Source organism: Nomascus leucogenys, chromosome 9 (genome assembly GCF_006542625.1).
Source record: "Nomascus leucogenys isolate Asia chromosome 9, Asia_NLE_v1, whole genome shotgun sequence".
NCBI classification, from domain to species: Eukaryota; Metazoa; Chordata; class Mammalia; order Primates; family Hylobatidae; genus Nomascus; species Nomascus leucogenys.
In genome coordinates this window covers 7918068-7945469 of record NC_044389.1, presented here as the reverse complement: position 1 = coordinate 7945469, position 27402 = coordinate 7918068, and the positions used below count along the sequence as shown (strand labels likewise).

At 39.9% G+C, this 27402-nt stretch overlaps 1 protein-coding gene across 2 annotated transcripts in view; it reads left to right on the top strand.

Moving 5' to 3' along the window:
- B3GLCT (beta 3-glucosyltransferase) overlaps nucleotides 1–27402 on the top strand; it is a 127918-nt gene that overhangs the window by 36250 nt on the left and 64266 nt on the right. For both annotated transcript variants that reach the window (XM_003270246.4, XM_030818561.1), the window contains exons 5-7: nucleotides 12902–12978; nucleotides 13727–13838; nucleotides 27128–27264. In XM_003270246.4, the coding sequence (XP_003270294.2) occupies nucleotides 12902–12978; nucleotides 13727–13838; nucleotides 27128–27264 (326 nt within the window). The remainder of the gene's footprint in view (nucleotides 1–12901; nucleotides 12979–13726; nucleotides 13839–27127; nucleotides 27265–27402) is intronic.

Below are 27402 nucleotides of genomic sequence, written 5' to 3'. Positions count from 1 at the left end.
ATCTCAGCTCACTGCAAGCCCCGCCTCCCAGGTTCATGCCATTCTCCTGCCTCAGCCTCCTGAGTAGCTGGGACTACAGGTGCCCGCCACCACGCCTGGCTATTTTTTTTTTTGTATTTTTAGTAGAGATGGGGTTTCACCGTGTTAGCTAGGATGGTCTTGATCTCCTGACCTCATGATCCTCCTGCCTCGGCCTCCCAAAGTGCTGGGATTACAGGCGTGAGCCACCGTGCCTGGCCAAGCAGGCAGTTTTCAAGCAAGGTGGAAGAGCAGTGATAGAAGGGTACTTGGGACACAAAGGAGGGCCCCTACCATGGTGAGGTGGGGCAGGGGAGCTGAGGAGGGGATGTGATGCTCAAGGAGGGATTTCTGAAAGTGCTGAGCCTGGAACTGAGCCTACCTATTAGGCACTAGCTAGGTTGAGGCTGAGGTGGGAGGGGAGGGCTTTCTGGGTAAGGACAGCAGGTAAGGTGGCCAGGTGAGAGGTGGAAGCAAAGGTGTGTGGGCTGTGATGCTGTCCTGCGGCCAGCAGATGGGGGGTGGTAGTGTGGGCCACAGGCCTGGGAAGTCAGGAGGGAATATGGTCACGCAGAATTGTATGTCCTCTGGGGAGCCAGGCTTCTCTGGGGGCTTCTCTGAGGGCCCTCCTGGTATTCTGAGGTGTACGTCTTTGGTATACAAGGTGTTTAGCATCTCTCGTCTCTGGCAATACATGTAGCAGTGACCCTGGTCACTATTACAATTAAAAGTGCCCCTTGGTTGAGGATTACTACCAGGGAGTGCCGTTAGGGAGTAGACCTGGTAGAGTTTGTGTTTTAAAACCATCCCCTGGTGGCCTTAGGGAGAATGGCATTAAGAGAGCCAGGACTGGGCGAGGAACCTCATTCTAAGGTCATGGGACTAGTCTTGGGCCATGCTGCACAGGGCAGGTTGCAGACTGCTGCGTGCCCTCCACCACAGCAGTTTGAGAAGCCCTAGGCTGGGGACAGGGCCATGGATCTGGCCGGGGGTGGTGTAGGGGTGCTGCAGGGCCAGCATGGTGGGAGATGGACCCAGGCTGGAGAGAATGGCAGGGACGATCCCAGCTGGGACTCAGATGATGTGGGGCTGCTGAGTGAGATTGAGGACAGGTTCTCAGGTTTAGAGGGTGATGATGACTTTGGGTGTCATATCTGAAGTGAGGGTATGAGCAGCTGGAGGCTGGATATTTGTTTTACGCTCAGGAGAGAGATTTGGCCAGAAGATGGTAGATTTGAGAGTCAGCAACATACATAGGTAGTGGCTGGAAGCTTGAAGGTGCTGCTTCCAGGGGAAGCCATGGGCCCTGGGGGAAGACCAGTGTGTAGGGGCTGGGCAGAGTCAGAGCAGACTGAAGGGCCATACGAAGGGATACAGAGAAGAGGGGCGGTGTGGGATGCTGGTTGCCTGAGGACTGGCCCGTCAAATTGCCATCAGTAATGCGACATTCTCTGGAGAGGCCTCAGAGAGGCTGGTCTCAGACTGCCTGACTAATTGGGACTGCGGCCTGCGCACTGACCTCAGGATGCATCCCACTCAGTGTGCTTTGTTGTTGCTGGCACCGCCGCTGTTATTATCTTTTAATTGTGATAAAAAACAAATGCACATCTTAAGTGTACAACTCAGCAGTGTCAAGTGGAATCATGTTGTGCAACGGATCTCCAGAACTTTTTTATCTTGTGAAACTAAAATCTGTACGCATTGAACAACTCCCCATTCCTCCCTCCCCAGCCCCCGGCTACCACCATTCTACTTGCTGTTTCTATGAATTTAATTTTTCTGGATCTCTCAAAGAGTATTTGTCCTTTTGCGACTGGCTTCTGTCACTTACTGATGCCTTCAGGATTTATGACAGACTCTGTTGTTGCAGGTAACCTCAGTCCACTGTGATGGACATTTTCATCTGTAGACACCTATTTCCTCGGATGCTCATTTGGCATTTCACGTATGCACCCCCAAGGTGTACTTTGTCCTTCAGTGTATCTGTTCTGCCTTCAGGCTCCAGAGGGAGGTGGGAGCTGTTCCCTACTCCTCTTTGCATCCCCCATAGCACGTAGTGGATTGCCAAACACACACAGCATTAGAACCTGTATTTCCATTGATTCGTTGTCCTTAGCTTTTGAAGCTTAGGAAATAGATACATTTCTTTAAAGTATTTGACTTTTTAGTGCTTTATTCTGTGCATCTGTTTAGCTTTATCACGCTTATACTTAATTTTTATTGTCCTTTATTTGCAGTTTTCTGTTTAGGCAACCTGTTGAGTAAGGGACTTAGATTGCCACTAGGTGGCAACGTTGGTTTTACATTTAAAGGCATGTAATTAACCAATATCGTTAGGCAATGCACCCCCATCACCCCCAGCATTTAATTTCTGTGATAGTAAGTAGAGCCTAGACTAAAGCAATAAGGAAGCTTCCCTTTAATTATAAGAAGGTCTTATTGTTCTGAAATTCTTTGCTTGGATGAAGCCAGCTAAGAGCACCCAAGTAGTTATGACAAAACTTTAATTTGCTCACAAGATCCAGAGTGAGCTGTTATAGCTTAGGTAATTTCATTTTTGGATTAACAAATCTTTTGGAAGTTGAACTGTCCAGAAAGATTTTAGGGTTTGCAATTATACTTGATTCTGGATCATTTTTTCTTTTACAGAGTTTTTTTATGTCACATGTGTGATTAAAAGTTGACTTTATTCCATGAATAGCACTTTAGAGATCCATGAATGGGGCCAAGTGTGGTGGTTCACGCCTGTAATCCCAGCACCTTGGGAGGCCAAGGTGGGCGGATCACCTGAGGTCTGGAGTTCACGACCAGCCTGGCCAACATGGTGAAACCCTGTCTATACAAAAATACAAAAATTAGCTGGTCGTGGTGGCCGGCTCCTATAATCCCAGCTACTCTGGAGGCAGAGGCAGGAGAGTTGCCTGGACCTAGGAGGCAGAGGTTGCAGTGACCCGAGATCGCACCACTTCACTACGGCCTGGGCAACAGAGCGAGACTCCGTCTCAAAAAAAAAAAAAGAGAGATCCAAGAACAAGAATGGCTGACAGCTAATGTAGGGTCTGTAGACAATACTTAGGGGGCAATGATGAGATAACTTAACCTGGAACTAAATGAAAATAGAGAAATAAGATCAACTTCTGAGAATTAAATGCTGAAATTCACAAAGCATAGGGAGGCAAAGTCACTTTAAAGAGGCAGGAGGGCTCCTTAGTTAAAACTTAGCTGGAGGCTGTTTTTTTTTTTTTTTCGATGGAGTTTCGCTTCTGTTTCCCAGGCTGGAGTGCAGTGGTGCGATCTCAGCTCACTGCAACCTCTGCTTTTTGGGTTCAAGTGATTCGCCTGCCTCAGCCTCCAGAGTAACTGGAGTTACAGTGCCTGCTACCACGCCTGGCTGATTTTTTGTATTTTTAGTTGAGACCGTGTTTCACCATGTTGGCCAGGCTGCTCTCGAACTCCTGACCTCAGGTGACCCAACCGCCTTGGCCTCCTAAAGTGCTGGGATTACAGGTGTGAGCCACCGTACCCCGTCTACTGGAGGCTGTTTTAAGAAATGGACATGCTCAAGAAAGAACTGGTGACTCCGTCAGCTATGGGAGCTGAGAAAGGGAAAAACTAAGAGGCAGAAGTTGTCGGCGTCCCAGTGCTGTGGTGGGAGCAGGCTGGCTCCTCAAAGGGGTGTCTCAGCAGCTTGGTGTGGCAGGTATGCACCGTGCCTGTAAGGGACCGGCTGTCTGGGACCCTCATGTCACCTGGGACCCCAACTATGAAGCATGAAGGTTGCAATTTTGGTTTCTTCATTAGTTTGCCCACCATGAACATTCGTAAAAGTTGCTTGGTGAGGCAGAAGTCAGCAGTAAGTTTTATCGTTTGAATATTTATCTGATAGCTCAAAATATATATGCCTCCCACAATACCAGATGTCTAGAACTGCTGTTTAGTCATTACTCTGTCAGATTGCACTTGACTACAAAGTCTGCCAAAAAATTAAGGTGCAAAAATTTAATGACTTCTGTGATTATGCATCTGTTTCCAGCTATTCTGTTTGCTTAGGTAAGTCATTACCTATGCCTGTTTAGCCTCAAGGTGCTAAAATGCAGCCTTATTAAAAATGCAAACATTTTTCATCATTACAGCATGAATCTAAAAAGAAAGGGCCTAAACTAACTTTTTATCTGACATTTAATACTGTACGCGGAGTTGTTAGTAGAAGAGTTAAACTGTTTCCCTTGTTTTCTACAACAAGGGTCATTGTAAGTGGTCATTTCCATCTCCAGTTTTGAAGCTTATCATGCGGTTATAATGGTGCTGAAGTTGATAATTATATGTTCTTTCCAATCTATAACTCAGCTGACTTCATCAGGTTCTATTCTATGTGCAGAGTATCATTCTGAGTTGCTCTGTCACAAAGGATTAGAAAGGAATTTAGTAGAATGTGTATTCTCGTTTTTATAAAGTAGATGGTAACTATTTCATAATGTAAGTGAGTATATCATTAAGCAGAAATTGTAAGTACAGAATCAGTGTTTTAAAGAATCTACTCAATAGGCCAGGCGCACCTGTAGTCCCACCTACTCAGGAGGCTGAGGTAGGAGGATTGCATGAACCTAAGAGTTTGAGACCACCTTGGGCAACATAGCAAGACCCCATCTCAAAAGAAAAAAAAATTGACTCAACAAATATTGAGCATCTATGGTTATATTAGTCATTTTTGACTGCAAAAAGACATCTGTAGACACATGGGGGCCTTGAGAATGATGATACGTGTTTGAAGCTGTGTAGCAATATGTAAAAAGTTTGAGTTGACGCTGTGCTAATTGTGCATGTGAAGCCTGAGCGGAGAATGAGGGAAGACTTTTGTGAAATCACTTAGGAAAGACAGGGAAAATTAGCTGGAGGACATAGGTTTAGAACATAGTTCTGGAAGATGAAGACATGAATTGCCAGAAGGTCTACTTTTGGGATTCCAAGTAGGAACTGGAATTTGTAAGGGAACAGTTTGTGGGATGGGTAAAGTGTGTGTTGGGAGTGGAACGTGATCTTTGTAGATTGCAGTGAATGGAAAGGAGGGTTGGTGAGAGTGGGGATGTGGCTGATGACTATGGCTTCCTAAATGCAGATCTGCACATAGAAGAATACAGAGTTTGAAGAAGAGCTATTTTTTTCCCTGTTTTTTTCCTCCCTGTGTCATAGGTGGAAGGGTAATGTGAAGTGATCAAGATTGACTATTTAAAGAGGTACGCGAACAAAAAGCAAAGTGGAGGTGAGACAGAAACCCATAAGGAGAGTTTGTGCAATGATCTAATAAATCACCTGCCTGAGTTTATTTTGTTCAGATGCCTATTGTGTGCACAGCATCTGTGTCAATTATGATTTGACTTCTGTTTTTTTTGACTTAAAATTCCTTCTGGAGTGGATACTGGTGTAAAAATTCTTATATTAAATATTTTGTTTGTTACATGAAACAGAAGAGCAAACAGCTCAGGCTCTAGAGATGATACTGTTAAGTATCTTGAATTTATGTTGTGATGGAAAAGCTGTCACCTGAGTCTTTTTTTTTTTTTTTTTATTCTGGAACCTGGGGTCTAGCCACCAAGGGGATCCCATGCTGAGATAATCTTTCCTGTAGTTTCAAAAGCATATTAACACCTGTCTAAAACCATTATTGTTCTCCAGAGGAACTTTACGTAAGATTAAATTGGAAACAATGAAGGAGAGAAGATAAAGCATAATTGCATTGCTTTCAGTAGGTTCTAGTAAAGCAAGGATCTGGGCACCATTTGAAGACACTAAAGTAGGAACTTTAACCTCAGCACAAGGCCAAGGTCGTGCTTGCCCAGGGAATCACTTTGGATGGGGAGCAGAGAAGTAAGCCACTGTAGAAGGAATATTTGGGGAGAGGAGTAGGACAGTGCTTAGAATTAAGGCAGGAGCTGAGAAATAGGCAGAACCAGAGATAAATTATGGTTCCAGGCAAGGCAACATGCGAACACTGCCGCCCCCCCCCAAAAAATAAGAGGTCAGGATGCTTAAAAGGGTTTCATTATTGGGGGCAGAGATGGGGAGGTCATAGGTTGGATTACATTTTCTGCATTAGACCAAATGGAGCTAACCTAGCTGCTTAGAGACCTCTATACTCTCTCCACCCCGAACTATATAGCTTTTGAAGAGAACCGACACTTCTAATTTTGTAGCCTTTTGTGGTGAGACTATAAACCCTTTATTTAAAACCTGGCATAATCTCAACCTTACAAATTATTTTTTTTTCTGCTGTTTGCAGAAAATATTGGAAATCACTATTTTTCTTGAAAAGAGTTAGGCCCTTGCCTCGTTAGTTTAAAAAATAAAAATAAAAAAATAAAAACACCTGATTTTCATCTGTTAAGCCAGGAGAGCTAGCAAAGCCTTTCATAGATTAGTGTAAAGAAGCTTGAGAAAGATGGCCTGGCGTTTTCTAATTTTAGAATTTTTTTTTATTCGCAGGGAGACTCTGTGAGTTACTTCATTAAAAGGTTAACTTTGAGAGTCATGAGTGTGATTTATTGCCTCAGCTTTTTGATGCCATGTATCATTAAACTTTTCTTTTGAAGTGAAAGGAGTTGGATGCTTAATAGTTTACTGAAAGTTAATTTTATTTCTAGAAATTGATAGGCATTAATTGTATTTTTATTTATTAAATTCGAGACTATTACATTGCTGTTGAATGCAAATTTATCGACCCATTCATTCAACAAATATTGATTGAATACTTGCTTTGGGCAACAGCCTGGACAGGATGCTCTAGGAGAAAACAGAATTTTTTTTTATACACATTCTCTCACTTAAATAATACTGTCCTTTTTCACATATACAACTAGCATTCTTAGAAACATCTTTTATACATGTGTCTTTATATAGAACTTCATGCATCACAGGAAATAGAACATTGAGATTCAAGGCCAAGTTGCTCAACAGTAATGAAATCTTCACACTATTTGGAAGGCTGTGTCGTGACCCTTTGTCTCTCTTTGGTTGCCCAGCATTTGAACTCCTTTGCCTCCTGGAGAAGTCTACACCCTGTGTTTGGAGGGAGCTGAGGCTCAGCCTATTAAGGCAGATGGAGGCCAGGTGCTTGGGCTTCCCAAGCTCAGGGGAGGGTGGGCCTCCCTTCCAGCATGGCATGTTGGAAGAGTATGGAGCTGGAGACCCCAAGAAGCAGGTAGCTTTAAACCTCCCTCCTCTGGGTGTCTAGTGGTGACAGTGGAGGCCAAGTGCAAAGCCAGCACATGCAAGTGTGCAGAGGAGGTGGGGGCTCCATGAGCATGGTGCCAGTGGTGTGTGATGCCCAGCAGGGATGGCCTCTCCAGGGTGTAGGTCACTGTAGACTGTGCCATGCCCAGTGCCTATTGCTGGAAATGGCACCTGCCCTCCAGGAGGCTCATTCTAATGGGGAGAGCAGGTCATTCCACTGGTTGAATTGCTGTATGAATCAGTACAAACATGGCCCCCTGAGAACATAGGCAAGGAAAGCTGTGACCCCATCTGGAAATGCAAGTAAAGGCTTTTTTATGGCATTTGAACTAAGCCTTGAAGAAATGTAGTAAGAGTTTGGTAGACTCCTGTCTTGGGCAGCTTGAGGACTGTCACTGGAGGAGGCAATACATCGTGGGTGTCACTGGATATTAGGGAATGGATGAAGAAAAGAGGATGAGCTACTCTCAGCTAAGATGATGAGTTCATTTTTGGAAACGTGGAGTTTGAGGGATTAGTGAGACATCTAGTTTATGGGCCCAGGGTTTGGAGTAGAGAGAGGTGGAAACTACAGTAGTTACTGTAGCTTTTTTTGAGTGCCCATTGTCATCGTTATTTAATTTAGTGCTCATATTGGTACACTATGCTATGCTGTTTTCAAGCATCAGCTCATTTAACTCTATGAATTAGCTGCTGTTATTCTTGCCATTTTGCAGAGAGGAAACTGAGGCTTAGAGAGATTAATAAAATAGTGGAGTCAGTCCTATACCTCAGTTCTGAGGGGATCCAAAGCCTATTCTCTCTGCCTTGCTGCCTCCTGACTCTCAGGTGGGGCCATGATCCCTCGTGCAGCAGAGCCGTGTTGATAGGTAAACAGTGTCCTGTTCAGTCTGTCTCTTCATATGGCTCTGTTCTTACGGCTTCTATCCCTGACATTATATTGTAGATTTATTTGCTTGTTGCCTGTCTCCCTCATGAGAACATGAGATCCAAGAGGGCAGCGACTCTGCCTGTCTTATCACAGCTGTTTACTGTATTCCTAGAACAGTAACTGGTACATAGTAGTTGCTCAAAAATTACTGCAAAATTGATGATATTGTTAATAGTCATCACATGCTTACCACATGCCAAGTGCCTGGCATGTATTAACTCACTTGCTCCCCTTTGCTGTTGTCATCTCACATGAGAGAATGAGGTAGCAGAGCCACAACTAGGATAAGAAACTCACTCAAGTTGCATGGCTCAGGAGAAATGGAGCCAGGATTCAGAGGAAGGAATTTGGCTCCAAAAATCAGATCCTTAAATACTGAGCTTTACAGCCTTTTGTGAGTGAATGAATTATTAGTTAAAATAGATTTATATGAGCTATAAAATGGACAGAGTAATGCATTTCAAAGTAAATTGTTCATAAAAATAAAAATTTCTAAATAATGAGGTAGTATTTTATCTTGTTAGGAAAGGACATTTAATAAGACAGATATCTAGAGAAATCTTTTCTTTTTTTTGTAATACAGACTCAGATTCCTAGAAGGTATGTTATTATAACATCACATATAATCTGCTGGGGGCCATAAATGAATACTGGATTTCTAAAGGCTAGTAAATCTGTCTAATACATGTTGCAAATAGCATATTACAGATCTCTGTTATCCTCATAAGACATACCTACCTCTTACAGAAGAAATTGTAACAATAAACAGATGTTAATTTTCACCATAATTTATTTGTTGTCTTAAAAGCTCAGTTCAGTGCCTCAGAATGATGTAATAGGTGGAATTTAGACATACAGTTGAAATGGAATCAGTCTTAAAAGTTCAATTTTTTAGAACCTTTGCCTAATACTGAACCAGTGTGCTGATCTTACTTTCTAATTTAGCATGTAGTCTGGATAATAAAACTGAATGAGACCATAAACCCATGTACTTCTAGGTTTAGAGGTTAAATTAAGGACAAATGACAAATACTGGCAAATAGTCTGTTGACAAGGGAAAGACCAGCAGCATGTAGTTTAATTGTTGAATTATTTCCAGACACGCAGAATAACTAAAATGGTTCAAAACCAAATCTGCTGAATAATTAAGGTTATTTATGATATTTTATATATTCATCTATTTTAATCCATGTTCAAATGTTAGCTTTTTCATTCATACTATTAATATTTCTACATATAAATTTTTAATGATTTCCCCTCCATGTCAAGAATAATGGCCCTTCTCCATTCTAAAAATATTGTGAGAATACTCAGCTGTGATATTGGAATCAAACTCCTTTCCCAAATGAGGATGATGAATATGTATAAGAACCAACTAATGAATTAGAATGTTGGTTTTAAATTTGTTTGCTCTCAATAATTATTAGCTGCTTTAAATATGAATTCATGCCTTGATAACAAATATGTTCCAAGGAAGTACCGACTGAAAGTTCACTAGGCTTTCTGTCTTCAAAGTGATTATGATACCAGTGGATGCTGATAAAGGCAGACTTTAATTCAAAGAGATAAATAGAGTTGACATGAAAGTTTAAATTACTGCAATCAACCTTTTCATTTTCTTTCCTTTTTCTGTCATTTATCCATATTTGATCATTTGTATTTTTAGCTCCTTTATGCCTGCCTGTTATGGCATTATCTCATTATCGAGAGAATTTTGAATTACCTTTTAGGTTTGAAATAGTAGCATGATTAGGCATCATTTAGATTGATGACAGTTGTTGCATGCATGAATGCCTTTACTATGTCTTTATTCCAGACAGCTCTTGGTAACGTTGATATAACATTTTCTTATTTTCCCCTTGAATTTTAATTTGAAAACTATTTTTTAGTTATTCATCCAGTTACTTATTTAAAAACTTGCTTTGAGACGGGGCACGGTGGCTCATGCCTGTAATCCTAGCACTTTGGGAGGCTGAGGCGGGTGGATCACCTGAAATCAGGAGTTCGAGACCAGCCTGGCCAACATGGTGAAACCCTGTCTCTATTAATAACACAAAAATTAGCCAGGCATAGTGGTGCACCCCTGTAATCCCAGTTACTCGGGAGGCTGAGGCAAGAGAATCACTTGAACCTGGGAGGCAGAGGTTGCAGTGAGCTGAGATTGCGCCATTGCACTACAGCCTGGGTGACAAGAGCGAAACTCTATCTCCAAAAATAAAAATAAAAACTTGCTTTGAATCTAAAAATGGTATCATTTAGTGACACTACCTCTAAGGAGGTCTAAATCTTGTGATGGCGATAGATGGAACATAAATTATTATAATCCTAAGTGGTAGGAACTGAGATAAGATCATTTGATAGAAAATTTTATTGCACGCTTTTTGATAATTACCTTTAAGGTGCTACTACATCTAAGTGTAATATTATGTCTGTTTGGGTCTCTGTGTGCATTCATATATATATATATGTATATGTATATATGTGTGTATATGTATGTATATGACAAGAATAAAAGCTCTTGGCATTTTTGTGGATTAGTAGATTAAAATTTATTTATAATTAAGATGACCGTGGCTTAATCAAGAGTTAATCAAGAGCAGGTTTCTGAGTGCCAGAGTAGCACCTACTTTGTATTTTTGAGTACTCACCTTTGGAGAGTGTTATTAACAAGGCATGCTAGCTTTTGAAATGTTGTTATTTGGAGATACAGAGAGACAGAAAATTTGACTGATCTTGGGTTCACAAACTGAAGCAAATATGAAATCCAGTATATGATTTAGTAAACAAATATAATGGAGCTATGAATGACTTTAATTTACTGATAACCCATAGAGTTTATTTCAATCTAGGATGTGATTCCTTGTTTGCACTACCTAAACCTTTGCCTCCCACATTTTATGTTGTGGCAGAGTTATTAAAAAGCTTGTCTTCTAATATCTCCCAGGAAAGTGCCCTTGTAGCCTTTCTGCTGAGGTTACTGTCAAGGTATCAAAGGAAGCCTTTTCTCAGTTAATAGCTGTTGATATTACATTATATGTATCCTGTAACTAGGAAGTATAATACTTGTTTGGAAGTAAATTTTTGAGGTGCATTCATTTTCCTTCAGTGTTTAAAAAACTTAGCTATGTTTTAATTGAAGGATTTTTAAACATATATCTCATTGTTCTATCATCCTGACACAAATATTTTCACTTTCTGGTTCCTCTAGTTTCTGTTCATCTAGGATTTTGTTTTATTCTTGGAATCATGTCTGGTTTTTTTTCTATTAAACATAAAGACATTTCCGTTATTATAAAGTTTTCATCATAATTTTAATTGATACATAATAACTCAGCTACTTTTATGTAAAACTTAAAAAAAATTTGCTATATTTCTTTTCTTGTCTAGCTCACATTTGCATTTACCCATAATTATTCCAAAGTTTTATGCAAATAGTAACGTCATTAGTTTCTTTACACATGATTTTCTGCTCTTATGTAATCTTTCATGAATATATATATTTGCTGGAATTTTAAAAAGACAATGAAAATTACTGCATAATTCAGAAGTAACAGTAGGAAGGCCCTGAATTATTTATATTGGGTAACTGCTAATTCAGCCTTAAGGTTTGCTCTTTCTAACATACCACATTGTTTGTCTGATTTAACTTGTGATTACTGTTTTTTGCATTTCATATTTGTACATGGAAGTTGAAATGAATATTATATAAAATAAATGAGATTTACTTGAAATTTAATTCCAGAGATTTACATTAAAGACTATTCTCTTCTTAAATAATAAATATCTATGAACTTTAAGACGGCTGTGAAATCCACATCAGTACAGTAATATTTCAGATACTTAGGTACTTATTCTTGAATTCTTTTGTCTGTAATGGTTACTAGAAATATAGTTTTATAGCTAGTATAAAACACAGGATATAATAAAGTTTGTTGGAGGAGGTTTAAGCATATGAGATACGGAATTTTTGACTTTTGGCTTTTGTAACAACTTGAAATATAGCGAATAGTGTTTTACTTCAAAGCTAACACTCGTAGCCTTAAAAATATTAATCTCTCTTTATATATGTATACATAATTTATGTAAGCACAGTTGTGCCTTATTTCTGAATTTTAGTTTCTCCTATGCTTATAAATTTGTCAATTCCATTATTATGCTATTCCTATTATTGCCTGAGTAATTAAGGATTATATTTCTAGACCAAAACTTTTTGTTATCAGGGTGTTTTAATGTGTTTAGAGAACTTTAAAAAGTAATTTTTGCACATGAGGTAGATCAAATATTGTATCCTCTAGTTTAGCCAAAGGGTTTTCCTTTTCACATGTTCCATATGTTGTATATAAAATAAAAAACTGCTTCTGTGCCTCTGAGTTATCCCTGACTGCTTCCCCCAGGCTCTTCCCTTCAAGTCACCTTCACAGATTTCAGGTTGGCTCCGAGTCACGGAAGACCCTCCTTGTAGGTCTTGAGCTCTATTTGGGTGTGTGGGTGGTGCAGAGTGCAGAGGTTGCATGGATTCAGCCAAAATACTTCATTTCCAGTAGCTCCTGGAGAAAATGAGGAAAAAGAAGTGGTTTGAAGAGTATCATGTCAAGTCTCTAGAAATAGCTGCATTTTAAGCCAAGCCTTTTCTTTTTTTCTTTTTTCTTTTCTTTTTTTTTTTTTTTTTACTTTTTTTTGGAGTAGTCAATTCATACTTATTTTCTTTGATCACTGTTTTCTCAGGAGCTCCCCAGTGTCCTCCTCCTTCATCAGCTGGCTAAACAAGAAGGTGCATGGACCATACTTCCGTTGTTACCGCAGTACGTTTGTTTAACCACGTGTGACTGACATTCCTACCTGAACACTGTTACGCCCCCTAGTCTTTTTATTAAGAGGGTGTAGTTTTCCTCAGTAAGTGAAGTAAATTTAAGTTTTACTTTTTATGATTACTACCTTAACCAAATTTCTTGATGATTGGTTTTTAATCATGGATAGCTTTTTCTTTTTTTTTTTGAGACGGAGTCTTGCTCTGTCGCCAGGCTGGAGTGCAGTGGCGATCTTGACTCACTGCAAGCTCTGCCTTGTGGGTTCAAGCAGTTTTCCTGCCTCAGCCTCCCGAGTAGCTGCGACTACAGGCGTGCACCACCATGCCCAGTTAATTTATTTTTAATAGAGACAAGATTTTACCATGTTGGCCAGGATGGCCTTGATCTGTTGACCTTGTGATCCGCCCGCCTCGGCCTCCCAAAGTGCTGGGATAACAGGCATGAGCCACCGCACCCTGCCCTATATATGCTTTTTCTTAAAAAATAAAATGCTTCAAGTTGATATTTGAAAATTATTTATCCCCTGAATTAGTGTCGTTATGGAGAGAATTAACTTTAAGAACTCCAGCTGTTTTTCAAACCATTAGCATCTGGCTTTTCTATAAGCTGAAGAAAAATATAGAGAAAAAAATTAGATATGCCATTTTGTGTACCCTTCATTCACTTCCTACTGATCAGTTTTAAACCTTATTATTAACTCATTTTACAGAAGTGATTACTGAAACTTGTTTCTTTTGGTCAGCTTTTCTGTAACATATAGCAGAAATTCATCTTGGATTTTCTTCTGTGAAGAAGAGACAAGAATACAGATTCCAAAACTCTTGGAAACCCTCAGAAGATATGACCCCTCTAAGGTGAATATAACTTCAATACCAGTTCTTATTTTGGGGGACAATGTTTCGAAGGAGATTTAATTTTGATTAAGAAGCTTTTGAATCTACTTAGTTTAAAATTAAAAAGAATGAAACATTGTTGAATATCTGAAAGATATGTTAAATAATGCTCTTTGAAGTTTGTAGCTTATAGAGGGACAGAGCTTATAATGAGCCATTTTAAATGAAAAAATCTGTTAATATATGTGTTAGCAGTTTCAGAGAGTTGGAAACTATAACTTGAAGTTCAGAAACTGCTTATCTTAGCAATAAACTTAAGTTGGCTATTTCTGCTTATTAGACAGTGACCATATATTATTTTAGATAGAAATTTTTTTTTGAGTGCCAGCTGTATACTGAGCACTGTGGATGGCGGAGGTTAGAACAAAACAGACAGCGATTCTGACCATGTGGGTGGCACAGAATTGCAGGGAGAACAGACCATTAGAGAAGCGGTTATGGTTAGAAGCAAAACATCTCTAATAAGGAAGACTAGGGTGCTGTTAGAAGCATGTAACAGGGGCATGGAATCTAACCTGGGAGGGTCAGGACAGGAAGTGACATTTAATCTGAGTTCTGTAGGATGAGTAGGAGTTAGCAAGAGAGAAAGAGGGTCTACCAGGCAGAGGGAACACGATTTGAGAAAGAATGGGGGTGGGAAGGGATGTATCTTGAACTAGAGGAACGCAGTGAAGTCCACTACTGCTTTTACATTTTCAGATCTTGTTTTTATTTTGTGCAGATTTGATAGAGCAACTGGATTTTGTTTGCCTTGAAATCCCTAGCCCTTAGCAGAGTGTTTAACACTTAGTAGGTGGTCAGTGAATATTTGCGAATGACTTTATAACCCTATAATAATCAGTTTTGCTGCTGGGCTGTGTTCAAAGGCTCGTTAGGTTTAGAGAGCTGCCTTGGAAATGTCAAGAGTAAATCGAGCTCATTCAGTTCTCTTTCAGAGGAAAGAAGCCTAGGTTACAACCTGATGACTTTTTGGAATTCTTTAAACTTGAGATAAGCAGAGATGGGCCCTTTCTGGTCCCAGTGGAAACCTGTCCCACCCACCTTCGGATGCTCACTCCTGAGATGAATCAGATGTAATGAGCTCATAGGGAATAAAAGGCAAGCTTCTGGGTTCTGCTCGGTTTGTTGATGTAGATGTCAAACACTGGGCAACAGTGATCATTAGATTAATTTCTTCAACCCTGGAAAGCCTGTTACTATAATAGAAACCACTGCTTTTGATGATCTTTAAATGCTGGAAAGATCCATTACGATTTTTCTTCATGCTTTTGATTTCTGGGAAGCTTTAGATATAATTGGATGAGAAGGTCGTTGAGTTAAAAAAATAATTCCTTCAAAGAGAAGAATTATGAACCTGTCTCACCCAGTCTTTTCAGATGACACTAACCAGCATCTGTGCACTTTCTGCCATGTTTTATGCAAACCATTTGTTAGGCTTTTATGTTTCCTTTTGGCTTGGGAAAAACTCCCAAATCTTTTTTAGGATGTAGGAGTTTTCACCTCCTCCTAGTGTTCATTTCACCTGGAGGTTATTTTTCCATCATCCATAGCTCTAATTCTGTACAGGAGATGGTGATTCACTTTGCTTTTTAATGAAAATTGGGATGATAAATTTAAAAGTTCAAAGCAAGTTCATGAAAAGCAAGTACAGAACAGAGGTAAAAGGAGATGTTTTCTCCCTCTTTTCAGAACTCTGCCATGTGTAAAAAAAAAACATCCAGGATGCTTTATTTCTTTTGAAACTAGCAGTAAGAAATGATAAAGATTATATAATGTTGAAGTTAGCTCAAACCAGTGTGATTTTTTTTCCCTACCGTTTGAAAGGAAAAAAGTATAAAGCAAACCTGGCTTTGATATTTACACAAATAAGCTTTGAGTACATTAAAATAATTGTGTAATGTGTGAGGGTGTAAGGTATTTTGTTTGATTCTGATTTATTTCCTATATCATCTTTCAGTCTTTCTTACTAATGCAAATATATACTGTCAAAATATTTTAAATGTAAAACTTTAACTTTTATTAAAGTAATCTTTGTTAAATTGCCTTCCTCGGTGATTTCCATAAATTTTTGTATGTTGTTTGAAGTCTTTCCTTTGTAACCACAGTATGCTTTTAATATATGTGTATTTGATGAGGTGTGTTGACTTTAAATTTATTTTATTTTATTTTATTTTTTGAGACAGAGTCTCATTCTGTCACCCAGGCCGGAGTGCGGTGGTGCAATCTTGGCTCACTGCAACATCCACCTCCCAGGTTCAGTCAATTCTTGTGCCTCAGCCTCCCAAGTAGCTGGGATTACAGTCTTGCCCCAGCACACCTGAGTAATTTTTGAATTTTTAGTAAAGATGGGGTTTTGCCCTGTTGGCCAGTCTGGTCTTGAACTCCTGGTCTCAAGTGATCTGCCTGCCTCGGCCTCCCAAAGTGCTGGGATTACAGGCATGGAGCCATCACACCTGGCCTAAATTTATTTTTAATAGAGATAAAACACAGGTGCTTGTAAAAAGTAATTCTGAGGGGCATCCGCCATTGCTGAGGCTTGAGTAGGCAATTTTACCCTCACAGTGTAAACAAAGCCACCAGGAAGTTCAAACCGGGTAGAGCCCACTACAGCCCAGCAAGGCCTCTGCCGCCAGACTGCCTCTCTAGATTCCCTCCTCTCCGGGCAGGGCATCTCTGAAAAAAGGCAGCAGCCCCAGTCAGAGACTTATAGGTAAAACCTCCACCTCCCTGGGACAGAGAACCTGGGGGAAGGGGCGGTTGTGGGCGCCACTTCAGCAGACTTAAATGTCCCTACCTGGCAGCTCTGAAGAGAGCAGTGGGTCTCTCAGCACAGTGTTTGAGCTCTGATAAGGGACAGCCTCCCTTCTCAAGTGTGTCCCTGACCACCCGTGTAGCCTGACTGGGAGACACCTCCCAGTAGGGGCCGACAGACACCTCATACAGGAGAGCTCTGGCTGGCATCTGGCAGGTGCTCCTCTGGGATGAAGCTTCTAGAGGAAGGAATAGGCAGCAATCTTTGTGGTTCTGCAGCCTCCCCCAGGGATACCCAGGCAAACAGGATCTGGAATGGATCTCCAGCAAACTCCAGCAGACTTGCAGCAGGGGGCCAGACTGTTAGAAGGAAAACTAATAAACAGAAAGGAATAGTATCAACATCAACAAAAAGGACATCCACTCAGAGACCCCCTCCGAAGGTCACCAACTTCAAAGACCAAACGTAGATAAATCCATGAAGATGGGGAGAAACCATCACAAAATGGCTGAAAATCCCCAAAACCAGAACACCTCTTCTCCTTCAAAGGATCACAACTCCTCACCAGCAAGGGAACAAAACTGGATGGAGAATGAGTTTGACGAATTGACGGAAGTAGGCTTCCGAAGGGGGGTAATAACAAACTCCTTCAAGCTAAAGGAGCATGTTCTAACCCAATGCAAGGAAGCTAAGAACCTTGAAAAAAGGTTATAGGAATTTCTAACTAGAATAACCAGTTTAGAGAAGAACGTAAATGACCTGACGGAGCTGAAAAACACAGCACAAGCACTTTGTGAAGCATACCCAAGTACCAATAGCTGAATCGATCAAGTGGAAGAAAGGATATCAGAGATTGAAGATCAACTCAATGAAATAAAGCAAGAAGACAAAATTAGAGAAAGAAGAGTGAAAAGAAATGAACAAAGCCTCCAAGAAATATTGGACTATGTGAAAAGACCAAATCTGCGTTTGATTGCTGTACCTGAAAGTGATGGGGAGAATGGAACCAAGTTGGAAAACACTCTTCAGGATATTGTCCAGGAGAACTTCCCCAACCTAGCAAGGCAGGTCAACATTCAAATTCAGAAATATGGAGAACACCAGAAAGATACTCCTCGAGAAGAGCAACCCCAAGACACATAGTCGTCAGATTCACCAAGGTTGAAATGAAGGAAAAAAGGGAGGGCAGCCAGAGGGAAAGTCCGGTTACCCACAAAAGGAAGCCCATCAGACTAACAGCAGATCTCTCAGCAGAAACCCTACAAGCCAGAAGAGAGTGTGTGTCAATATGCAACATTCTTAAAGAATTTTCAACCCAGAATTTTCATATCCAGCCAAACTAAGCTTCATAAGGGACAGAGAAATAAAATCCTTCACAGACAAAGAAATGCTGAGAGATTTTGTCACCACCAGGCCTGCCCTACAAGAGCTCCTGAAGGAAGCAGTAAGCATGGAAAGGAACAATTAGAACCAGCCACTGCAAAAACATACCAAATTGTAAAGACCATTGATGCTATGAAGAAACTGCATCAACTAAGGGGCAAAATAACCAGCTAGCATCAAAATGGCAGGATCAGATTTACACATAACAATATTAACCCTAAGTGTAAATGGGCTAAATGCCCCAATTAAAAGACACAGACTGGCAAATTGGATAAAGAGTTAAGACCCATCAGTGTGCTGTGTTCGGGAGACCCATCTCATGTGCAAAGACACACATAGGCTCAAAATAAAGGGATGGAGGAAGATTTACCAAGCAAATGGAAGGCCAAAAAAAAGCAGGGGTTGAAATCCTAGTCTCTGATAAAACAGACTTTAAACCAACAAAGATCAAAAGAGACAAAGAAGGGCATTGCATAATGGTAAAGGGATCAACGCAACAAGAAAAGCTAACTGTCCTAAATATATGCACTCAATGCGGGAGCACCCAGATTCATAAAGCAAGCTCTTAGAGACCTGCACAGGGACTTAGACTCTCACTCAATAATGGAGACTTTAACACCCCACTGTCAGTATTAGACAGATCAACAAGACAAAATTAACAAGGATATCCAGGACCTGAACTCAGCTCTGGACCAAGCAGACCTAATAGGCTTCTACAGGACTCTCCACCCCAAATCAACAGAATATACATTCTTCTCAGCAACACATCACTCTTATTCTAAAATTGACCACATAATTGGAAATAAAACACTCCTCAGCAAATGCAAAAGAATGGAAATCATAACAAACAGTCTCTCAGACCACAGTGCAATCAAATTAGAACTCAGGACTAAGAAACTCATTCAAAACCGCACAACTACATGGAAACTGAACAACCTGCTCCTGAATGACTGCTGGGTAAATACCGAAATGAAAGCAGAAATAAAGATGTTCTTTGAAACCAATGAGAACAAACACAGAACATACCAGAATCTCTGGGACACATTTAAAGAAGTGTGTAGAGGGAAATCTGTAGCACTAAATGCCCACAAGACAAAGCAGGAAAGATCTAAAATCGACACTGTAACATCACAATTAAAAAAACTAGAGAAGTCCAGGCACGGTGGCTCACGCCTGTAATCCTAGCACTTTGGGAGGCCAAGGTGGGCGGATCACGAGGTCAGGAGATTGAGACCATCCTGGCTAGCATGGTGAAACCCCGTCTCTACTAAAAGTGCAAAAAAAATTAGCTGGGCGTGGTGGCGGGTGCCTGTAGTCCCAGCTACTCGGGAGGCTGAGGCAGGAGAATGACGTGAACCCTGCAGGTGGAGCTTGCAGTTGGCCGAGATTGCGCCACTGCACTCCAGGCTGGGCGGCAGAGCGAGACTCCATCTAAAAAAAAAAAAAAAAAAAAACGGAGAAGCAAGAACAAACAAATTCAAAAGCTAACAGAAGACAAGAAATAACTAAGATCAGAGCAGAACTGAAGGAGATAGAGACACAAAAAAACCCTTCAAAAAAAATCAATGAATCCAGGAGCTGGTTTTTTGAAAAGGTCAACAAAATTGATAGACTGCTAGCCAGACTAATAAAGAAGAAAAGAGAGAAGAATCAAATAGATGCAATAAAAAATGATAAAGGGAATATCACCACCGATCCCACAGAAATGCAAACTACCATCAGAGAATACTATAAACAACTCTATGCAAATAAACTAGAAAATCTAGAAAAAATGGATAAATTCCTGGACACATACAGCCTCCCAAGACTAAACCAAGAAGAAGTTGAATCCCTGAATAGACCAATAGCAAGTTCTGTAATTGAGGCAGTAATTAATAGCCTACCAACCAAAAAAAGTCCAGGACCAGACAGATTCACAGCTGAATTCCACCAGAGTTACAAAGAGGAGCTGGTACCATTCCTTCTGAAACTACTCCAAACAATAGAAAAAGAGGGAATCCTCCCTAACTCATTTTATGAGGCAAGCATCATCCTAATACCAAAACCTGGCAGAGACACAACAACAAAAAAAGAAAATTTCAGGCCAATATCCCTGATGAACATCAATGCGAAGATCCTCAATGCTGGCAAACCGTATCCAGCAGCACATCAAAAAGCTTATCCACCACGATCAAGTCGGCTTCATCCCTGGGATGCAAGCCTGGCTCAATATATGCAAATCAATAAATGTAATCCATCACATATACAGAGCCACATGATTATCTCAATAGATGCAGAAAAGGCCTTTGACAAAATTCAACAGCGCTTCATGCTAAAAACTCTCAATAAACTTGGCATTGATGGAACTATCTCAAAATAATAAGAACTATTTATTGACAGACCCACAGCCAATATCATACTGAATGGGCAAAAACTGGAAGCATTGCCTTTGAAAACTGGCACAAGACAAGGATGCCCTTCCTCACCCCTCTTATTCAACATGGTATTGGAAGTTCTGGCCAGGGCAATCAGGCAAGAGAAAGAAATAAAGGGTATTCAATTAGGAAAAGAGGAAGTCAAATTGTCTCTGTTTGCAGATGACACGATTGTATATTTAGAAAGCCCCATCATGGCCAGGTGCAGGAGCTCACACCTGTAATCCCAGCACTTTGGGAGGCCGAGGCAGGAGGATCACGAGGTCAGGAGTTGGAGACCAGTGAAACCCCGTCTCTACTAAAAATACAAAAAATTAGCTGGGCATAGTGGTGGGTGCCCATAATCCCAGCTACTTGGGAGGCTGAGGGAGGAGAATCGCTTGAAGCCGGGAGGTGGAGGTTGCAGTGAGCTGAGATGGTGCCACTGCACTCCCGCCTGGGTGACAGTGCAAGATGCTGTCTCAAAAAAAAAAAAAAAAGAAAGAAAACCCCATCGTCTCAAAATCTCCTAAAGCTGATAAGCAACTTCAGCAAAGTCTCAGGATACAAAATCAATGTGCAAAAATCACAAGCATTCCAATACACTAATAACAGACAGAGAGCCAAATCATGAATGAACTCCCATTCACAGTTGCTACAAAGAATAAAATACATAGGAATACAACTTACAAGGGATGTGAAGGGCCTCTTCAAGCAGAACTACAAACCACTGTTTAAGGAAATAAGAGAGGACACAAACAAATGGAAAAATATTTCATGCTCATGGATAGGAAGAATCAGTATTGTGAGAATGGCCATACTGACCAAGGTAATTGATAGATTCAATGCTATCCTCATCAAGCTACCATTGACTTTCTTCACAGAATTGGAAAAAACTACTTTAAATTTCATGTGGAACAAAAAAAGAGCCCACATAGCCAAGACAATGCTAAGCAAAAAGAACAAAGCTGGAGGCATCATGCTACCTGACTTCAAACTATACTACAAGGCTACAGTAACAAAAACAGCATGGTACTGGTACCAAAACCAGATATATAGACCAATGGAACAGAACAAAGGCTTCAGAAGTAACACCACACATCTACAACCATCTGATCTTTGACGAACTTGACAAAAGCAATAGAAATCCAATTTATTAAATAGGATTCCCTATTTAATAAATGGTGTTTTGAAAACTGGCTAAGCATATGCAGAAAGCTGAAACTGGATCCCTTTCTTACATTACACCTTATAAAAAAATTAAAATGGATTAAAGACTTAGATGTGAGACCTAAAACCATAAAAAACCCCAGAAGAAAACCTAGGCAATACCATTCAGGACATAGGTATGGGCAAAGACTTCATGACGAAAACACCAAAAGCAATGGCAATAAAAGCCAAAATTGACAAATGGCATCTGACTAAACTAAAGAGCTTCTGCACAGCAAAAGAAACTATCATCAGACCAAACAGGCAACCTACAGAATGGGAGAAAATTTTTGCAATCTATCTATCTGACAAAGGGCTAATATCCAGAATCTACAAAGAACTTAAACAAATTTATGAGAAAAAACGCCATCAAAAAGTAGGCAGAGGATATGAACAGACACTTCATAAGACATTTATGCATCCAAAAAACATATGAAAAAAAGCTCATCATCACTGGTTATTAGAGAAATGCAAATCAAAATTACAATGAGGTACCATCTCATGCCAGTTAGAATGGTGATCATTAAAAAGTCAGGAAACAACAGATGCTGGAGAGGATGTGGAGAAGTGGGAATGCTTTTACACTGTTGGTGGGAGTGTAAATTAGTTCAACCATTGTAGAAGACAGTGTGGCGATTCCTCAAGGATCTAGAAATACGATTTGACCCAGCAATCCCATTACTGGATATATACCCAAAGGATTATAAATTATTCTACTATAAAGATACATGCACACGTATGTTTACTGTGGCACTGTTCACAATAGCAAAGACTTGGAACCAATCCAAATGCTCATCAGTGATAGACTGGATAAAGAAAATGTGGTGCATATATGCCATGGAATACTATGCAGCCATAAGAAAGGATGAGTTCATGTCCTTTGCAGGGCCTTGGATGAAGCTGGAAATCATCATTCTCAGCAAACTAACACAAGAACAGAAAACCAAACACCACATGTTCTCACTCATAAGTGGGAGTTAATCAATGAGAACACATGGACACAGGGAGGGGAACATCACAAACCAGGGCCTTATGGGCGGTGGGGGGCTTAGGCAGGGATAGCATTAGGAGAAATACCTAACGTAAATGACGGGTTGATGGGTGCAGCAAACCACCATGGCACATGTGTATCTATGTAACAAAACTGTACGTTCTGTACATGTACCCCAGAACTTATAATTTAAAAAAAAAAACTAATTCTAAGATGCTAGTGGAACACTGAGTTATTCTTTTAAGGTTTTTCTTGATTATAATTGTCCTTTTAATGAAATCATTAAGAAAGTCATTAAGAAAGATTAGGGGAGTGGCTGTATATAATAATTTTTTAAAAAGTAGTTTACACACAAAAATATTGAAAAACAATCATATACTATATAATAGCTGAATACTGCAATTAGGAGATAAAACATAACAGCATGTTTTCCATAAAACTGTATTTGGAACCAGAGGTTTTAATCGTGAAAGGTTTTAATAGTGAAAGATTTGTTTTCAAAATATACCGAGATGTTTATTTTCTTTATACAAGCTATATTGGCATGGTATGTAAAATACAGTGATTTTCATATTGGTTAAGGTTTAGTCACTTGATAAAGAGCTTTATTATAGATTTTTTTTAAGGTGTTGCATTTTTCATCTCAAGCTGAGGTCATTTGTCTTGGTTGTTACAGGGTATTCTTCTTACCCAGTAATGATTTAATATACCCATAGGCAAAGTATCAAGAAGAAAGTCATCATATGGATCTGTGAATCTAAATACATTTTTCATGTTAGATGTAAAAATTAACAGCTGTCACATATGTTCAGTTATGACCTGTTGCTGAATTGAGGAAAAGTAGGACTCTGGGAGGTAGTTGCAATATAACCACAAGCAGAATAAGGCTCTTAAGAAATACCTAAGTGTACTCATGTATGGTGTCTTCTTGATTTTATATTCTGATAAATAATAGAGAGTGAGGTGGTCTTGGTTGGGTAAGAGAGAAAATATACAAAACTTTTAGAACTTAGGGTACTTGATTCATACTGTATGCTCTATAGTTTCTTCAGTAGAGGAGAGTTGCTTTTTAAATCTCTCCTGGACTTGCTACGTTCATTTGACAAAAAGTTACTGCACATCTGTTACGTGTTAGGTGTACTGGAGATATAGCAATGAACAAAATGGACAACATCCCTGCCCACAAGGAGGTGATGTTCTTGTTTCAGGGGAGATAAGCAATAGAGAAAAATGCAAATAAATATATAATGTGTCAGATGGTAACAAGTGCCATGGAGAAGAACAAAGCAGAATAAGGGAGTAAGGGATGTATTGGGAATGGGCTTACCTGTCTATATAGGGTGTTCAAGGAATACCTCATTCATCAGGTCACATTTGAACAGAGTGAAGGAACTGAGGGAATCAGCCATGTACTCTTGTGTCAAGCTGCCTACTTCATACCGTTGCTTATCTAATAGGAACCTAAAACTCGACATGTTCAAAACTGAACTGTCAATGCCTTTCTTAACCTCTTCCATCTTCAATCTTCCTCATCCAGAAATGCATCTCTGTAACTGTCTATCCAGTTGCTCATATTAAAAACCTAAGACTTGAGATTGGTTCATCTTTTTTTCTTCAACTTCATGTTGGCGTGACCAGCTGGTTCTACTTCCAAAATGTATCTCCTGTCCATCTTCTCTCCATATTTAATATTACTATGCTGTTTCAGGCTATCATCATCTCCTGCCTTGACCATTATTAGAGCCTCCTGTTTCAGTGGTTTCCCATTCCACCTAAGATATTTTTGCTGGGTATAGCATTCTGGGTTGGGAGCAATTTTCTTCCATTATTGTACAAATGCTCCACCATTGTCTTTCCCCTCTCATCATTTCTGTTGAAAACTCAACTGTATGTCTTGTTTCTGTTTATTTGAAAAAAACATGTATACTCTCTCCCACCATGACTTCCCGTGCTGCCAGCTGCTTTTAGGATATTCTCTATCTTTAATTTTCAACAGTGTTACCATTATGTGCCTATGTGTGATTTTCTTTGTATTTGTTCTCACCGGAGTTTATAGAGCTTCCTGAGTCTACAACTTGATGACTTTTGTTAGTTTTGGAAAATTCTAAGCCTGTATTCTTCAAATATTCCTTCAGTTTTGTTCTGTCTCTCCTTAGTTTCTAAAGTCATGCAGTTTAGCCCTTTTCCTTGTGTCTCATACTGCCATAGCTCTTTTCTTCCCTTTTTTTTTCTTATATCAGTCTGGATATTTTTTACTGGACTTGCTTTCCAGACTGTTAATCTTCTCTGCTATTGGGTTTAATATTTTTTTGAATTACTAACTTCAGTTCTTGCATTAAGTTTTAGATTTTTCATTTGGCTCTTGTTTATAAATTGTAGTTCTTTGGTGCAGTTTAAAAAATCTTTTTATCCTTAAAGAACACATTAACCATAGCTATTTAAAAGTCTTATTTGATAACTGCAAAATCTGTTTTATCTGTGCATCTCCTTCTATTTTTTACTTTTCTTGTTTCTGGTTTGGTCTTGTTTCTTGCTCTGCCAGGTGAGTTTTGACTAAATCTCAGATGTTTTATGTGAAAAATTAAGAAGGCTATGGATGATAGGACTTCCTATAGAAGGATTTAATCTTCTGGGTTGTAGATGTTGTTTGGGTACATCTATTCATAGACTGCCCTTACTCCAGAGCCCTTTTGTCCTGGCAGTCTGAACTCCAACCTTGGTCTCCCGGCACTATAGTACTGCTGAAGGCTTTGCTCAGCTTTTTAGCTTCTCCACTGCTGCTTTCTGCTTAGTTCTTTTTTTCCACCTTGGTTTTTGTGCAGCTTAGGTAAGTGAGGGAAACTTGGCATGCAGCGTCTTGGGACCCCCTTACATCTCTTCTCTTTCAAGGTCTCCAGCTCCAGACTCTGCCTTTTAGTTCAGCGAGGCTGCAAAGGCCCCCAGCTGCTGATTTTGGCTGTGTGTTGTTTGCAGCTCCAGCAATCAGCAAACTCCTTGAGGAAAGGAGGAGGCCAATATGGGGCTGCCATGGATGGGCTTTCTAATTCTGGGATCTTAGTCCTTTATGTCCTATCTGCCTTTGTTGTTTTCTTTTTTTTTTAATTTTATTATTATTATACTTTAAGTTTTAGGGTACATGTGCACAACGTGCAGGTTTGTTTTCTGATGGCTTCAATCATTTGCTTTGTGTAATTTCTCCAGCTTTTAAACTTGTTCTCAACAGGAGAGTAGACGCAATCCAGATTATTCTGTTTTGGTCGGAAGTGGAAGTCTTTCATTACACTTAGAATAAAGTCTGTGCTCCTTTCCCCTGGCACATAAAACTCACCCTGGTCGACCTTTTGCCTGTTTCTTTTGTACCTTATTTCCACCCAGTAGCTCTAGCCACTGGATTTCTTTTTTCATTGACTGTATCAAACTTTTTCCCACCTCAGGGACTTTGCATTAAGTCCTTTGACGGCGCTTCCTCAGATTTTTGCATACAGCTGGCTCTTTGATATTATTTCATCTCAGTTTGCTACTGAGGATGAACAAAATGCTAGTCATCATTATATGACTAACAGATTTTCGGCCGGGCGCAGTGGCTCATGCTTGTAATCCCAGCACTTTGGGAGGCCTAGGTGAGCAGATCACGAGGTCAGGAGATCGAGACCACGGTGGAACCCTGTCTCTACTAAAAATACAAAAAATTAGCTGGGCGTGATGGCGGGCGCCTGTAGTCCTAGCTGCTAGGAGAGGCTGAGGCAGGAGAATGGCGTGAACCCGGGAGGCGGAGCTTGCAGTGAGCCGAGATTGTGCCACTGCACTCCAGCCTGGGCGACAGAGCGAGACTCCGTCTCAAAAAAAAAAAAAAAAAAAAAAAAACCACAAAAAACCAGATTTTCGCATAGGTCCAGCTCCTTGATATTATTTCACCTCAGTTTGTTATATCATAAGAGATTTCCCTCTCTTTTCAGGGCAGCTCCTAGACACCTGATTTATTTTCATCCTAGCACATTTCAGTCACTACCTGAAGTTATTTTATTTACTTTCTTAATTTCCATTTCTCCACTGTGGGGTCAGCTCTGTTCCTGCTTGGTGTGTGGTAGATTCTCAATAAAAATCATTTGAATGAATGAGTAAATAAATAAATAATCACTGATTCTGAAAGGAATTTTTCAAATTATTCTTTGAAAACCTCAGTAGGGTATAAGGGCATACTATTTTCTTTGCCCTAATAGTCTTTTTATATGGAATATTCTATAAAATACCACTTTTATACATTTATGGTATAATGATGACTAACATTTTGTTTGATGATCAGATCTTGAACTACTTTTTTGTATACAAAGCTTATGTTATATTCATTATCATACTAGTGTTAATTATATTTTTGTTCACCTTCTATAGAAATATTTAATCTGTGCTAATAACTCTTTATCACCCAAAATGTTTAATTATCTAAAACCAATAGTACCACCTTCTATTGGTCTTACATGAAATGATTGTTTTTAAAGTGACATGTTACATCTTTATTTAACAGGAATGGTTTTTGGGAAAAGCATTACATGATGAAGAAGCTACAATAATTCACCATTATGCCTTTTCCGAGAATCCTACAGTTTTTAAGTATCCAGACTTTGCTGCAGGCTGGGCCTTAAGTATTCCACTTGTAAACAAGTAAGAATTTATTGGAATTTTTTCAGGGAGTGGGGGGGCGGGAGGGGTGTGCATCAACTTTAATTTCATTGAGTACTGTAACTGATGGATCTCAGGATCTCAGATGAGTTTTTCAGCCAGAGGCAGTGTGTGGTAAGA